We start from the raw sequence: 16,821 nt of genomic DNA, 5'->3' as shown, positions 1-16,821 counted from the left end.
AAATCCTGCCTCTAATTTGAAGATACATATCAAGGTAAATTTCATATTTCTGTTTACTAGATTCTGTGTGCCTATAATTTAACCATCTATCAATGAGATTATTGGGCTGCTGTGAGAGATTAATGTAATGTTATCAATAGGGCTGGGCAATAAAATGATCTAGATGTTTAGCGGAAAAAGTGAGATGTTCTCTATCAAACGTTTGAGTAGTTTGCTATATTTTCTACATCTAGAACAGGTGTGTTCATTACATCATTTGCGATAGCAAGACCACCACTGGTTGGTTGATCTAGATAAAATATAAAAGATTGACTTTTTATTTCCTGACGTCTGTCACTGCATGTTGTTTGATTGACAGGTGGCTAATGTTTGAGCACTAATGATCAAATACACTTTAGAATTCTGCCAATGCCCGTCATGGTGAGGATTTAATGTAAACTCAGTCGTTTATGTCTAAAGTGAATTTAAACAGTAGGACAAAAAGTGTATTTGCATCAAAATGTCGTACTTGAAGTGAACTTGTAACCGAATTGAGCACTATCTAGTAGGCTATGTCATACAAAGGCTATTAATCAAACAACAACAACATAACTTGTACAGCGGGGGCAGTGGTGGCTCAGTGGTTGAGGCTCAGGGTTACTGACCAGAAGGTTGGGGGTTCAAGCCCCAGCACCACCAAGATGCCACTGTTGAGCCCTTGAGCAAGGCACTTAACTCCAGGTTGCTCCGGGGGGGATTGTCCATGTATAAGTGCACTGTAAGTCGCTTTGGATAAAAGCGTCTGCCAAATGCATAAATGTAAAACAGTGACATTTTTAATAGTAATATTTTTTATAAATGTTTTTTTTAATAATGCTGACCCCTGATGTAGAGAGTATGTTAATTGGTATAATAAATTACCAGGAAAGTAGAGATGATAAAATAATTTGTAGTTCTATAAAGATAGAAAAGTATCAACATCTGCAGAGCAAAACTTCAGCAGAACATTCCACCAGTCACAAACTTCAGAAAATTGTGCATCATGCATTAGAATGAGTACACAACTATTTTTGGGCTTACAGATACAAGAACTAAATCAGTGTTGAACATTGTATCTCAAAATCCCCCCCATGTGCTACTTACTTTTTTAGAAGAATATTGCAGCTCTGTACTGAGTGCTGAGTATTCAATATAAGTGAAGGGGTGCCAAAATGTTGATGCTCCAAAAAGCACATAAAAGCAGCATACAAATAATACATACAACTCCAGTGGTTTAATCCATGACTTCAGAATTGATATGACAGGTGTGGGTGAGAAACAGATCAATATTTAAATCAGTTTTTGCTAGAAAGTCTTCTTTCTGCCCAGTAGGTGGCGATATGCATGAAGAAAGTGAATCAGCAAAAACAAAATAAAGTAAAAGTTTAAGTGGAGATTGACTGAGTAGGGAGGATAAATAGTAAAAATGTATTAAATATTGATCTGTTTCTCACCACATCTATCATATTGCATCTGAAGACATGGATTACATCACTGGAGGCACATGGATTAGACTACTTTTATGCTGATTTATGTGATTTGTGGAGCTTCAATGTTTTTGCACCGATTCACTTTCATTGTATGGGCCAAAAGAGCTGAGATATTCTTCTAAAAATCTTAATTTGTGTTCTGCAAAAGAAGTAAATGATGAGAGAATTTAAATTTTTGGTTGAATTATTCCTTTTTAAGCGTGATGTAGCCCCTGTACCAAACCAACACATTCTCACACCCCAACTCGTCACATACGGACGCTCGGGCAGGACCCCTTGGCGTCGCTTATCGACGCGCCGGGTGTACCTTTGGCGTCATTTTACGACGCGTCCGGGTTCTGAAACATCAAAAAACAGTTGGAGGGCCATTGTAGCCTATTCCTTTTTATTTTTATTTATTGCGGTCTCGACTCTCGACCCGTTCGTGGCGTGAGCTTTTACCCAAAACGTGAAATTTCAACGGCACAACGCTCCGGTTCAGAGATACATAGAAGTCTATCGGACTACCCTGCGCGTCGAAAAACGAAGCGATAAGCGACGAAACCGCCCGGAGCGTCCGTATGTGACGAGTCAGGGTGAGAATGTGTTGACCATACAAATTTTCCCATGCCTGCTCTACCTCCTCTATTGTGCAGGACATGACGTGCCAATTGATCCTGCTTATTTAGCATTTTTTTGGCATCCTTGCATTGTTTTGAACATGTTTATGCACAACAATAACGCTCTGTCAGCATTAAGGGAAATTTAGATCCTACACATAAACTGATTTTAATGTAATTGTTTCATACATTACTATTTAAAATGGTGATCGGTGTATTGAAAATAAGCGTGTATTTTTCATCTTTTCATTTCTGTTATCATGTCTCCCTTTTATTTTTTGGAATCAGGTTAATGTAGTGTTTATCATAGATAAGTGATGTATTTTAAAAGTTGGCATACAGTGTTCATTATTATGGGGCATAGGTTTTGCAACTCAGTACTCAATATTCACTACTCTTGAGTACTTTTAAATTAGCTACTCTTTTACTTGAGTAGTTTTTAGTACAGTTACTTTTAATCTACACTACATTTTTTGGGAAGTAACTGTACTTCTACTTGAGTATGAATTTTCAGTACTCTTTCCAACCCTGCATGTTAGACATTTCACACATTCAGTGCTTAGTCCTTTTTAGTTTGAAGGGAAAAAATGGTTAAACTAATTTGAGGGTACACAAGATTGCCAAGCAGTGTCAGTATAAAAGGCAAACATTTTGATCCTTTGATAGTAGCTCCTTACCATAGATGAAACCAGACATTACCCAAGTCTATGTGTGTGTGATGGCCCTCTACAGGTGAAGATAGTGAAGTACATCCGTAAACAGTTAGAGTGGAAGCAGAGTGTTCCAGGAAGTGACCGACCGCTGGCACTGGACTCATACCCACACCTCACAGACTGGCTCTACACCCTCAACCTCAGGCCAGAGCTCATAGAGGTACCTTATGTGTGTGTGTGTTCTGTGCTCATACTCCGATTATGATTTTCAAAAATGTCTTGCTTCATGGCCCCAATGAGTCGACATTTAAATTTTGGTCCTAAATTGCATTTTCATTGTTCATTTATTTATGTTTTAATTTAAGGATTTGAGACATATGTAATTGACATAACATGAATATTTAAAGGGATAGTTCACCCAGTAATGAACATTCTGTCATAATTTACTCACCCTCATGTTGTTCCAAACCTGTAAGGCTTTATTTTTAGTTACTAGTCACTTTCATTGCATCTTTTTCTATACAGTAAAAGTAAACGGGGACTGATGCTAACATTCCCCTTTTGTATTGCAAGAAAAAGAGAAAATCATATGGGGCTGGAACGACATGAGTGTGAGTAATTAATATCAGAATTTTCATTTTTGGGTGAAAAATATCACTCTTTTTTTCACCTTCAAGATATTAGGATACTATTTAAATTGTAAAAGGAAAAGTATATATTAGGTGCTGTAACTGTTCTTAATTTGTTGTTTGTTGTAATTTTTTCCCCCAACATTTTTTTTTATCAAATTAGCTTTTTGCCGTTCAATTAAATAGTCTAGCAGTGTAATTATTTTGATTTTAAAAAGGCTTTTTCAAAAGTACAAATGTTCCATGCAGTTTTTCCATTAATAAAAGGACAAAATCGGCAAGTACTAATAATAATTCTACAAGAATAACATTTTTGGTTTAAAATAGTTTTAGATGTAGTATGTCACTCCACTATACTGTCATTGCTTGACTATCCATATTCAGGTGTTTTTGGATTTAGTAATATTTAAAGCATGAAAGTCCAATGGGATCTCTTACCATTAAAAAAAAAAATTGTATTTAAGGGTTAAAGAAGAGATGTTTTGCTAGCTCAGTGCTGTGTGTCTCTGTTGCATTTAGTCCTCTGTGGATCCACGCACCTGATGCCACTCAAAAGTTCAGAATTTGCTGTCAGCCGCTCTATCAAAAACTCTCCCATCTGTCTATTTATACTCTTCCAAATGAGGTCTATCGCTCCCTCCCTCTCTCTGTAACAAACACATACAAAGCTGACCAGAACAGAACTGCATTCAGTACTGCCTGGCAAACACGCTGGCTTGTGTGGCCTCATTAGACACGGAAACAGACAAACAGGGAAATAAACAGAACAGACAAGACTGAAGAATGAAAACGTTAAAAATAGAAGCTTAGTTTATCCTAGTGGAGATGAGAGGGGGTCAGTTTGCAGCATGCCTCTGATTAGCTCACTGCTTCCTTTTGGTCACTGAGGTAGGTCAGAATGGGGTTTCCGAAATTGTGCTTTTTGTTTTTGTTGTTATGTGTCCTCCAGTTTTCCCTTTTCTTTGATCCAAATGTCACAAAATACTTACCCTGCTTTTGTGTTCTCCCAAGAGTTTCTTTCTGTTTCTAACTTCTGTGGCCTTCTGTCCTCTAACTCTCAACTAGTTTTGCTTCAGTATATGCACTATTTATATACAATTTGATTAGTAGTATTATATATAAATGTATTATTAATCACATTTAGCACTTTATCTCGCATGGTTTTATTTTTGAGGAACATGCAGTTGTTGTCCATCTTGGCATCTATTTAATTTGTCTAAGTGACACATGAATATCTGCCAAATTTTCAGATAATTTTATTGGACACTCATCCTTTGACGTCGAACACAAAAGACATGGGAAAAGTTACCACTATTTGTTTTCTTATGCTAAATATGAATTTTATTATTCACATTTAGCATTGTTTTTTGGGGGTGTTTTATGGGTCTCTACCTCCCAGTTATATGGTTTTCTAAATCAGAAAACTCCAGTTTCTAATAAGGTTGTTTTTTAACATATCACGCCAAGGCTGCCATGCAGCCATAGTGTGAATTAGGGGCAGGAGTGCAAGCATGGGCAGGAGTGGGCAGCAGGGAGTTCAGTGACCCCTGCATATCACAATATGTGAGAATAGGGTTAGCCCTGTATTTTCCCAGGAAGAGATGGTAGGAAGACAAGAGTGGACTGAATCAATGAATTTGCATGATTGGACGGTTCAGGGAAATGGATTGCATAGCAGGTATTTTACATATATGTGACTTGTGGTTCCCAACGTGTCGACAAAATACCTGGAAATACCTCTGGTGGCTTCCCTGTTATTGTTAGTGGATGTTTACTTCTAGATTTTGTATTGTGTATTATGTATTGTATTTTTCTACATTAAAGTATTGTTACCAGAAAGACCAGTTTGATCATATCCATATCCTATTTCATTTAATATCTGATCAGGTTTATGTCTAATTTCATACAATATATGATTTCATACCTCCCTATATGCAGTGTATGTATGTGTATGTGTGTGTGTATATGTATAATATATATATATATATATATATATATATATATATATATATATACACACACACAGTATATGAATTTCCAGTGACCCCAAAAAGTTACTAAGTAGACACTTAATACACACTTAAAAATGAACAAATGACATTGTATACTGTAAATAACACATTATCAAACCAAATGGCATCACTTTTCATAGCCACTTGTTTCAATTAGTTAGTACAAAATATCCAAATACTTTTTATCATAATTTTGAGGAAGATTTAGAACCTATTTTGCATGAAAAGTGTCCATGTTTTAAGTGCCCAAAACCCACTGTGGTTTCATATACAATGTTACCATACCCTGACATATACTAATTTCCATATCAGTTAGGATGAGAAAAAGATTGTTTTCTTAGAGCTAGAGTCACTACACAATAATAACTATATAGTATAGTATAGTCTAATATACTACACTGTATTATGCATATTGTGACTTACTCCTTGATATGGTTATCTGCTTTGGCTTGGTGGGGTTTCCCATTGCTCAACGAGAGTGAGTGGAATAAACATGATCCACCATTTAAACCTTTTTTTTTTTTTTTTGACATTTTAGATCGGAAACTTATTGTGAGTCACCTATGGAATAGAATGCTTATATTAGTCTTACCAGTGTTTGGAACATTTTTGTTGGAATGTTTTGGCAGCCCAAAACATTCCATTGTGTATTGGTTATCATGTAAGTTCAAAGGGCACAGGCAAGAGTGGTTTCTTGAGTAATTTCTTTGTTTGTAACATCCTGTGGATCTACAAGAGGCTTCCTTAAGTTAGAGAGATAGAGACAGAAAGAAAAATTAGATTTTGACAAAAGCAATCTCACCAAAGCCTTTGTTTCCTGTGCTCTTCCCCTCTCGCTCTCCTTTGTTCCTTTGGTTTGGCCTCTCTCTTGGCCCAGAATTATAATTCATGCTCAAAATGCATGGTGGCAGGTCAAACTTAACCCTCATTAATCTCTGTTTCACACAGTCAAAAGACATTTAGCACAATTAGTAGCCTCATAAATGAAAGTCTTTCTGTAGAGCATATGGCGTATTTATATTTACATTTATGTTTAGTCATTTAGCAGATGCTTTTATCCAAAGCGACTTATAAATGAGGAACACAGCAAGCAATTTGTCATACAATAGTCAACATATCTGCAGGATCAGAGTGTCAAGTTTATACTCATGTTCAACTAGTGGTTTTAAAGCGATGTTTCTCAACTGGTGGGTAACAAGCAACTCAAAAATGTGTTGCAGGTCTGTTCTGATAGGGTTGTTGTGGACAGCAGGGAAGAAACATGGATATTCGCAAATAATAAAATGTGAAAATAGTCATACACAAGGAGGATAGACAAATATCAACTTTTAAAAGGGACGAGCAGCATTTTTCTGCTCTTTTGTTGTTGATGTCAAAGGCTGTGCGTCCAATCAAACTCTGTGGTATTTTGGTGTATCTGTTCCTTAATTTAAGCAACAAAATATCATCATGGACTGGTGGTGAGACAGGCTTCATCCTTGAAAACCATGAACAAAATTACATAATGTTAAGGAAAATAAAGCCCACACTCATTAAATACATTTTTACTTGCAAAATGGATAAAAATGCTGTTTGTGCTTTGAATTATTGGCTACCGGATGAATGAAAACATTAAAACTCAAGAAACATCTAGAAAACAAACAAACAATCAAATTATAAAGACAAGCCTAATACAATATCTCAGCTCTGTAGGTTCATACAATGCAAGTTGATGGTGATCAGCAATTTAAAGCTCCGAAAAGCACAGACAATCATAGTAAAAGTAATCCATTCGACTCCAGTGGTTAAATGAATGTCTTCTGAAGTGCTATGATCACTTTGGGTGAGAAAGAGATCATATATTTAAGTCCTTTTTCCTATAACTGATTACTTAGTCACTCTCTAATGTGCATCTATGAGGGGAATCCGTTCACGCTCCCTCTCGTGTGACAAAAGTGCACTGGCATGTTCAAATGAAATCAAATCCATTTAAACATGTGAACAGCATTCTCTTGTAAACAAATCATCGCATCAGTTCTCGCGTAAACGTGAGAAGGCACTACGTCATGCGAGAGGCAGCACGAACTGATCCCTCTCATGGACGTGCATTGAAGAGCGACCAGAAGTAAGTTATTATCATGAAAAGGACTTAAATATTGATCCTTTTCTCACCCAAAGCGATCGTAGCCTTTAGAAGACATTAATTGAACCACTGGAGTTGTATGGATTAATTGAACCATGACTTTTTGTGCTTATTGAAGCTTTAGAGTGCTGATCACCATTTAATGCATTATATAGACCTACAGAGCTGAGATATTTTTCAAAAAATCTTTATTTGTGTTCTGCTGAATAAAGAAACGTATACACATCTGGTATGACGTGGGTGAGTAAAAGATGAGAGAATTTTCATTTCCTTTATAAACCTGTCTGTTTGAGAGAACTCTCTGTTAGTGCCACTTAGTGGACATTTCACCTCGGAACTGCGGTGATATGTGTAATGAACCATGTTATGTCATTTTGCAAGTCGTGTAATATTGATTAAATCAGGCTGGGACTGACAGCCTCAGTCCCATTCACATTCATTGTATGGACAAAAATACAGCATCAACATTCTTTGAAATTTCACATCCTCCTCTTCTGAACATGGAAGAAAGAAAAAAAGGTAATACGGGTTTGGAATGGGGGTCTATAATTAATGAGAGCATTTTCATTTTAACTAGCCCTTTAATACATTTCAATGTTTGAATCTAAGGACAATTTTGATACTGTGTTGGTTCACCACTTGATATCCAGTGTACTGTAAAACTTGGTACTGAATCCGAAGTTTTAAATAGTCAGTTCTGTTGTGTCCTGGAGATTAGATTTGTGTATACAGAAAACACAGGACTTCTTTGGGACGGCCCAGTCGGTGACCATTTGCTTTTAGGAGGAGTGTCCAGAGCTGTGGAGACTTCTCAGGCATATTCACAAGAAGGAAAGATAGAAGGGAGGGACAGTGCAGAAAGGGAGGAGAGATGGGGTGGGTATGAGGAGAAGTTTGGGTTAGAAGAGAGCAGTTCTCAAAAGCTTGTGTGACTTCTGAGGGGGAGACTTAGATTTTTCGTTTCTGGGAAATGAGATTTAAGAAAGGGCAACTTAACAATCTCCCATGGTATTGTATTTTTTTAACTGTTTCTTGTTTTAGAGCCTTCCTTTCAAACTTTGCGTCAACTGTCTTTTGTGTTTTTTTATGTTTGTTGGTTTCCTGCCTGCATGCAAGTTGGGTTGAATGTAGAGAGACTCTGTGGTCATAGAAAAGCTGCAAGCAGAATTGGCAACAGCAGAAATCTACTCAATGTGTGTCAAGAGTGTTAACAGACTTGCAAGCTTGAGGTAATTCCTCCAATTCCTGTCTATTATACAGTTTGTAAAGGCAGTTTGTAGGTCAGTAAGTTTTTTATGTAGCTATTTGGGTGCTTATTTGTTTGTTTGATTGTAGTTTAATGGGAAAGTATTCACAGACCAGATGTAGCCACCATGTTTGTATACATGTTTGGTTGGAAGCTAATGCATGCTGCATCTCGGTTTGATGTTCATAGCATCACTCCCATGGTTATGTCGGCTCATAAATTCAGGTAGGAGGCATGTCCAGACATCACCTTGGTATCGGTATGTGTCGTTTCACCTGCTTTCTGCCCCGGCTTGCCCATTTTAACACAGAACTCACACTTATTAACTCAGATACAACCTGTATGTAATAACGACAGGTGTTGTTACGCCCTCCTTATGCAACCGTGGCCCTTTAATCTCTTATTGGTTGTGTTTTGTGAATGACAGTATAGAGAAATAAACATGCGTCCGTTAGATGAATAGTTAGTCACGGTACTGAGGGTTTATGGAAGGATTAGGCTTATTGTTTGGCTAAGACCTGGCTTACGTTGCTTTTTGTACTCTTGTTGTTATTCCAACTGTAAGCTAAACCTTGAGAATAGGATTTGGGCTAATATTTGGTTTGAAAAAGTCGCAGGATGCAGCTAAATCTGATCTCTGGCTCTTTGCCAAAAAGGAAGTCTCCATTAGGAGGGTGATTTCCATTCCTCTGAGTGCCATGCATACCATTTTAGATGGCTTTCACTTGTTTGTGATGTCGTGTTGGTTTTATTTTCTGTTTGACTGACACACACACACACACACACGTTTACCTATATTACCTATCTATATTGAGACATTTTTTTTTGTGATTTTATTTAAATGTATTGTCTTTATGTTTTTGTTGCAAATTTGTACTGAATATCTAGCTTTTTTTTTTTTTAAGATGTGCGTGCGCGCACACACGCACACATGCACAGACCTTGGAGGCTGAGGTCACCAGAACACTATTGTCTAATAAAGTGCCCAAGGTTCGACGTGTTGTGCATTCTGAGATGTTATTCTGCTCACTACAATTGTACAGAGGGGTTATCTGAGTTACCGTAGCCTTTCTGTCAGCTCGAACCAGTCTGGCCATTCTCAGTTCACCTCTCTTATTAACAAGGGGTTTTCATCTGCAGAACTGCCGCTCACTGGATGTTTTTTGTTTTGGGAACAACTCTAGAAGTAAACTCTATAGAGTTTACAGAGTATATAGAGACTGTTGTGCGTGAAAATTCCAGGAGATCAGCAGTTACAGAAATACTCAAACAAGCCTTTCTGGCACTAACAATCATGTTTACATAAAAAATCACTGAGATCACATTGTGATGGTTGATGTGAACATTAACTGAAGCTCCTGAACTGTATCAGCTTCATTTTATGCATTACACTGCTACCACATAATTGTCTAATTAGATAATCACATGAATAAGTAGTTGTACAGGTGTACCTAATAAAGTGCTCGTGAGTGTATTTATGCTTTTTGTCTACAATAGAGTGCCGTTTTCCTCCACCTTTCGAAAACGCTCTGCATAGCTGCATGCTTTCAAAAATTATGACGTCAGGAAATTGAAAATGGAGGATTAAAACTTAAACGGTCTGGTGTGAACATGGCCAAAATTTGTGAGGACCTCTCATGGCCGTTCTGGAAAAACCAGCCTAAACTGGTAGGCTAAGTTTGTATAGCTGGTCGCCCAGCCTGGTCAGGCTGATCAGTTCACTGGTTTTGGAGCAGTTTTGGGCACTGTTTAGCTGGTTAAGCTGGGAGACCAGATTAGGATAAGGCTGGTTTTAGCTGTTTGTTTTGTTCAGTAGGGAGATACAGTGGTTTTCATACTTGGCTAATGATATTTGAAATATTCTAAACCTGACCACGATGACGTTAGTTGGGAAATAATGAACTGTCCTATTTGTTGCGCTCAGGGAAATGCTTCCCTCCCTGATGGCCAAAACAGAGAGAATGAGAAGGAGCTTCTGTCCCCAGGCCATCCTTGTCCTGAAACAAGCACAACACCAGGACTTATTTCACTATTCAACAACACACACTTGAAGCAATATTACACTCTACATTATGATATTATCATTATTCTACATCTACAACATCACCTCTATAACATCAGCCTGTTGCAGGTCAACATTACTGCACAATTGCACTGTACCTTGCACAATGTACATATTGCCAGCCAAACTGTTGCTTCTACTACCTCTACATCTGTCATTATGCACTATTTAATATTCATATGCATACTTCATATGTCTTCCTTCTCCTATTTTATTGTGTATTTTAATGTGTTGTAAACTGTCTTTTTTTATTGTGTTTTTTACTTCTATTTCTACTATCTATCTATCTATCTATCTATCTATCTATCTGTCTATCTATCTATCTATCTATCTATCTATCTATCTATCTATCTATCTATCTATCTATCTATCTATCTATCTATCTATCTATCTCTTTATATATATATATATATATATATATATATATATATATATATATATATATATATATATTTATTTATTTATTTTTATCGTAAACTATCGGGAGAGAAGTCTTACCAAGAATTTCACTACATGTCGTACTGTGTATGGTTATTTATGTGACCAATAAACCTTGAGACTTGTGAGGACAAATTAAGGCTCACATACATAGTAAAAAAGTGCACACCCAAATCAACATTTAAATAATGCACACGCATATCCCTGGTGTCAAGAAGCACATCAGAGTCTATGTGGTTTTCCTGGCCCAGATATTCAGAGCCTGAACTCACGAAAATTATATTCCGTTGCTCCTTACACATATTGCAGCAGTTCCAAAGGTTAAATGTCCACTCTGTGTTGTAAAATCAAGTTAATGTTCTCCCAAACAGACAAGGTTTTTAACGTTAAAGGCGTTCGTTATTTGCTTGGAGGCAAAAAGAAGTCTGAAACGGCTGCGCACCGACATACTGTCTGCGAACATCAAACACCGGCCACACTGCTTGGAGAGGAGTTTAGAGCATGCGTTCATGGCGCTAATGCACTAACATGCAATATGCGGACATAATATGCGCTGGTTACACTCTACTATTGTAATATACTGTATGATGACACTAATACTACTGCAAAGATGTATGTATAAATGAGTGTTAATGGTCAGAATACAGACAAAATAATTTTGATGTGCATTTCTTACTTTTGGCAGATGCGTGAATGGCGTTCGTCTGCGGAAGGTACTTGAGTGAAGCAACATATCAAACAACAGAGTGAATGGGCACATAAGAGTATTTAAGTAGATTTGATCACACACATATATATATATATATATATATATATATATATATATATATATATATATATATATATATTAAATCAACAAAACCTACCTCCCTACCCTAAACATTAAACCTAAACCTAAACCTAATGGATACTAGTGTCAGAAATAGCAAATGCGACATGAAAAACTAAATTTCTGAAGCAACTGCATAATTTTTCTGGTGCTACTATGACATTTTCAGCTCATATGTCCACTCACATCCTCTTCAGATTGTACCCTGGTTCTTTTCATAGCAAGTGCAATGTTCTATCAGTTGAACAACTGTGAAATTCAATTGTGATTCATCAAGCTTGTAAATGTAGTTGGTTGTGTAATGCAAACGTTAAGCATATCACCTTACAAGTCATGCACCATTGGAGAAGTGTTTTGATGTCATAAGATAGCATTGTGTGAGGAACAGGGTGAATAGTAAATGTTTATGAACTGATAATCTGCTGTTTTACTTGTGATTTGTGTATAGGGAATAGAAGTCATTGTTGTTTTAGCACCTTTTGTGTTCATTTCAGCAGGAAACTGCAGCGATACGTACATTAATGTGTCAATGTGACGTGGTTGTATATACACTGTACAGCAAACTGGTCCACCTAGTCTATATTTAGTAACCGAAAACGAAAGCACAGTTATCAAAATAGCCCCTGTGACCACTTTGCGTTGGTGTGTGCTATATTGAATCACACTTTTAAATTCAAAACCCTGAAGAATGTTGTAATGATGAGTCTGATACACCCCATTGTCTTTCAAATTAGAGGTTTGGCCCCTCCTCTGATCCTCTATAAACGGGACCTTCTTGTGTCCTGTTGTCTAATCATTTACCATGTAGACCACACTAACCACAGCGCCAAATGTTGCTGGGCAGTTTTTCAGTCATGCAAGTTAGTGTGTGTGTTTGGGGTGAGAATTTAAATATGCCAGAGAGATGCCAAAGAGCACAGGAATGTGGTTGGGTGGAGGAATTGAACAGAGAGGAGCAGACAGAGAGAAAGAACTGTACCATGCAGGGCATTTTGACCAGGGCTAACTCTGGGGCCATGAGATGCCAACAGTCTTAGTGGCTGCTGGGGAATTCCAGGAGGACATGATGCTGCTTTTGTCTGTCTCTGTGAATCATCCTCTAATTAACATACAGACTCCTCCCCGCCCATCTAAAGCCACACGAGGCCTCTCATTGAGAGCCTAGCTTTGGCACTGGCAATGCCAAAGGTCATGGGCTTAATTCCCAGGGAACACACATATTGATAAATTTGTATTTAAAAAACCTTGAATGCACTGTATGATGCTTTGGATAAGTGTCTGACAAATATTAATTAAATGAGTATTATGGTGGTTCTGATAAGTAAAAAAGTTAATAAATGGGCCAAATAAGATATAGAAATTAATACACAGCTCTCTGCAATACTTGATTCTTATTGGTTGATCATGGCATTCTGCAGTCAAATATAACGATAGTGAAGCTGAATAATTGACTGATGTCCATTCCAATGCAATAACCAATACATAAAGTCGGTTTCATCTCACATAATTAAACAAAACAAAACAATAAATAAAATAAAGAAATAACAGTTTATTTATTCAGTAAGTAGCCATGTAATAAGCATGATTTGCTGGTCATTATCACACACAAACACACAAAACTCACTTTTTGGATCTGGATCCTTTATTTATTTTTGCTATAATGACTGGTTGACTTTACATGATCCCTTATTAAGATAAAGTGTAGTGTGTACCTGTATGTGTGTGAGAATATGAAATAGCCCACCTGCATCATTCTGCTCTACTTAGCATTGTCAAAAGATCTTTTCAGTATGCAGGTTTGTCAACCTGGATACACACCCAAATTGTTTTAAATACATATTGTCAGTACTCTGTTCTGTTGATTGGGTGTCAACAAACTGTCTGTTTTAAAGGGAAACAACAGGTGTACATTTTACGTCGTCTATCGCTGTAATTATGGGGACTAACGACCCATGCTGACCATTCAAACAGCAGTACCATCTCACGCATATCCAGTCCTTGTTATTTTGGAGACATTGATAGACTAGTATTGTTTAGTTAGACTTTTGTCTGGTACGCTTTGCTGCTTAATCTGACCAATAACCACTCACTTAGACAGACTGTTGCCATTTGTCTGACATGTAATGCGACAGAATTCAGTATGTTTTATTTGAGTAGAGGCAGGCATAACTGTGAGAGCAAATCATAATATACAGGTATGGCCAAGGATTGTTTATAAGGGATTAAATGTCTCCAGAAACACTCCTGAATATCTTTGAAAGATTTGATCCCATGATGAACCTCACAAACTTCAGTAATTCTAGTGACTATTTCTTCCTTGGAAGTGCTTATTGTAGCAGCCTGGGATCTTGATTTTGTTTCCGGGCAGACTGATAAAAATCTGTGCACTTTGATTCCTGGCAATTGCACAGAAGCCAGCATTAGTTTGCAACTGGTGATATCAGCCAACTCTCTGTATTTCTGTGTGCAATTTGCACAAGAGTCTAAGAATGATCTGTGGGTTTCCATTCTAAACAGTGTTAAAGGAATATTTCAACCAAAAATGAATATTCTCTCATCATTTACTCAACCTCATGCCATCCCAGATATGTATGACTTTCTTTTTGCTGAACACAAACAAAGATTTTTAGAAGAATATCTCATCTCTGTAGGTCCATACAATGCAAGTGAATGGTCACCAGAAATCACTTAAAAGCAGCTTTAAAAGGGGTCTGGGTAGCTCAGCAAATATTGATGCTGACTACCACCCCTGGAGTCGTGAGTTCGAATCCAGGGTGTGCTGAGTGACTCCAGCCTGGTCTCCTAAGCAACCAAATTGGCCCGATTGCTAGGGAGGGTAGAGTTACGTGGGGTAAACTCCTCGTGGTCATGGTTAGTGGTTCTGGCTCTCAATGGGGGTGCGTGGTAAGTTGTGCATGGATCGCGGAGGGTAGCATGAGCCTCCACATGCAGAGTCTCCGCAGTGTCATGCACGATGAGCCAAGTGATAAGACAGTCTCAGAGGCAACCCAGATTCTTGTGAGTAACCACGTCTTGTCCTCTTGTTCTCCGCAACCCAGATTGAGGTGAGTAACCATGCCACCATGAGGACCTACTAAGTAGTGGGAATTGGGCATTCCAAATTAAATGTTTTTTGTTTTTTTTTAGAAAGCAGCATAAAAATAATCCATACGATGCTAGTGGATAAATCCATGTCTTCAGAAGGGATATGATTGGTGTGGGTGAGAAACAGAACAGTATTTAAGTCCTTTTTTTACTACAAATGTCTACTAAGCACTCACTTCTCTCCTATGAGAGGTGGTTCTTTTATTTTTGTTGATAAGCATTCTTTGTGCATATTGCCATCTTCTGGGCAGGGAGGAGAATTTATAGTATAAAAGGACTTGCATGTTGATCTTTTCCTCACCAACTCCTATTATATTGCTTCTAAAGACATGGATTTAACAACTTGAGTTGATGGATTACTTTTATGCTGTCTTTATGTACTTTATGGAGCTTCAAAGTTCTGGCACCGTTCATTTACATTTTTGGACCTACAGAGCTGAGATATTCTTTTAAAATCTTTGTTTGTGATCAGCAGTAGAAAGAAAGTCATACACATTTGGGATGGTATGAGGGTATGTAAATGATGAGAGAATTAAAATTTTGGGTGAACTATTTCTTTAATCTCACCAATGACATTACTGTTAAATAAAGTTGATGATTTTTTAAAGTGTCAGCAATAATGAAGGCGAGACGAAAAAGATGCATCACAATGATAATCAAGCAGTTTTAATTTAAACGTGCTGTGGACGAAAATATCTCATGAAGAAAATAATGCTGTAAAGATATAGAACAAGTTTAAATAGTTAATAATAATTAAGTTTTATAAGTATTTTATACATTTTTCAAAATATTGGAATGTTTGGTAAAATTTTGGTCTGTTACAGTTTTATTGAAAATTGACTAAAATTTATGAAAATAACATGAACTATTGACTGACTTTAAATGACATTTTCAGGCAAAAACTAAAATAAAAAACTGTGTGAAAACTATTGATGGATGGACTTCTTAGTTTGGATATTTTCCATGCAATGAATAACATTAATTCAATTGTTTTTTTTTTAAAGATTTTTATTTTCCAGTGCTTAATAAGAAGTGTGTGCCATATGCAACCACACGTGTCCATTTCTGTCAATATGCATTTGTTATAAATGTATTCTGTCTTCCCAGGCAGTTCCAGTGAAGTTATCGTTGGATGCTCTACTGCAGATGTCCAGTGCCCAGGTGGAGGAGACCATGAAAAGACTGGGCTCCAGTGGTGAGGAGTGTTCCCGCATCACCGCTGCCCTCTCCTGTCTCAAGAGCGCTACTGACACAGGTCAGGGCTGACCCCTTCCTCTTTCCATTCTTCAGGCTGTCTCAGCTGTAGGCTCTCAGCTCAGCAAAGCAGAGAAAGGCACAGAAAAGACAGTGTTTGATTATGCATAGTGTTCTGATAGTCAATGTATTTAGTGAGTAGAGTATGTTCATGTTCAGATCCTGCCCAGGGCACTTCCTTGACCAATTATTTTTAACCCTTGAGTAACTCCTCCTTAAACTCCTGTTACTCCAGTATGCTCCCTGTTCTTTGACTTATGTAAATTTGATTTAAGGGACATATGCAAATTATAGCCATTTGTAACTATGCAAAAAAAGGACTGAAGACCACAAAGACTTTATGCAAATACGCAAACATAAATGC

The 16,821-nt window shown here is 37.3% G+C and overlaps 1 protein-coding gene across 1 annotated transcript in view; it reads left to right on the top strand.

The window, feature by feature from the left end:
- The window catches only part of LOC127632088 (kinase suppressor of Ras 1-like), a 48,903-nt gene that overhangs the window by 16,925 nt on the left and 15,157 nt on the right, over positions 1-16,821 (top strand). Inside the window, exons 2-3 of the mRNA XM_052110566.1 lie at positions 2,840-2,980; positions 16,311-16,458. Coding sequence (XP_051966526.1) covers positions 2,840-2,980; positions 16,311-16,458 — 289 coding nt within the window. The remainder of the gene's footprint in view (positions 1-2,839; positions 2,981-16,310; positions 16,459-16,821) is intronic.

Source organism: Xyrauchen texanus, chromosome 38, assembly GCF_025860055.1.
Source record: "Xyrauchen texanus isolate HMW12.3.18 chromosome 38, RBS_HiC_50CHRs, whole genome shotgun sequence".
NCBI classification, from domain to species: domain Eukaryota; kingdom Metazoa; phylum Chordata; class Actinopteri; order Cypriniformes; family Catostomidae; genus Xyrauchen; species Xyrauchen texanus.
The sequence above is the reverse complement of the archived record's forward strand: the minus strand, read 5'-3'. Positions and strand labels throughout refer to the sequence as shown.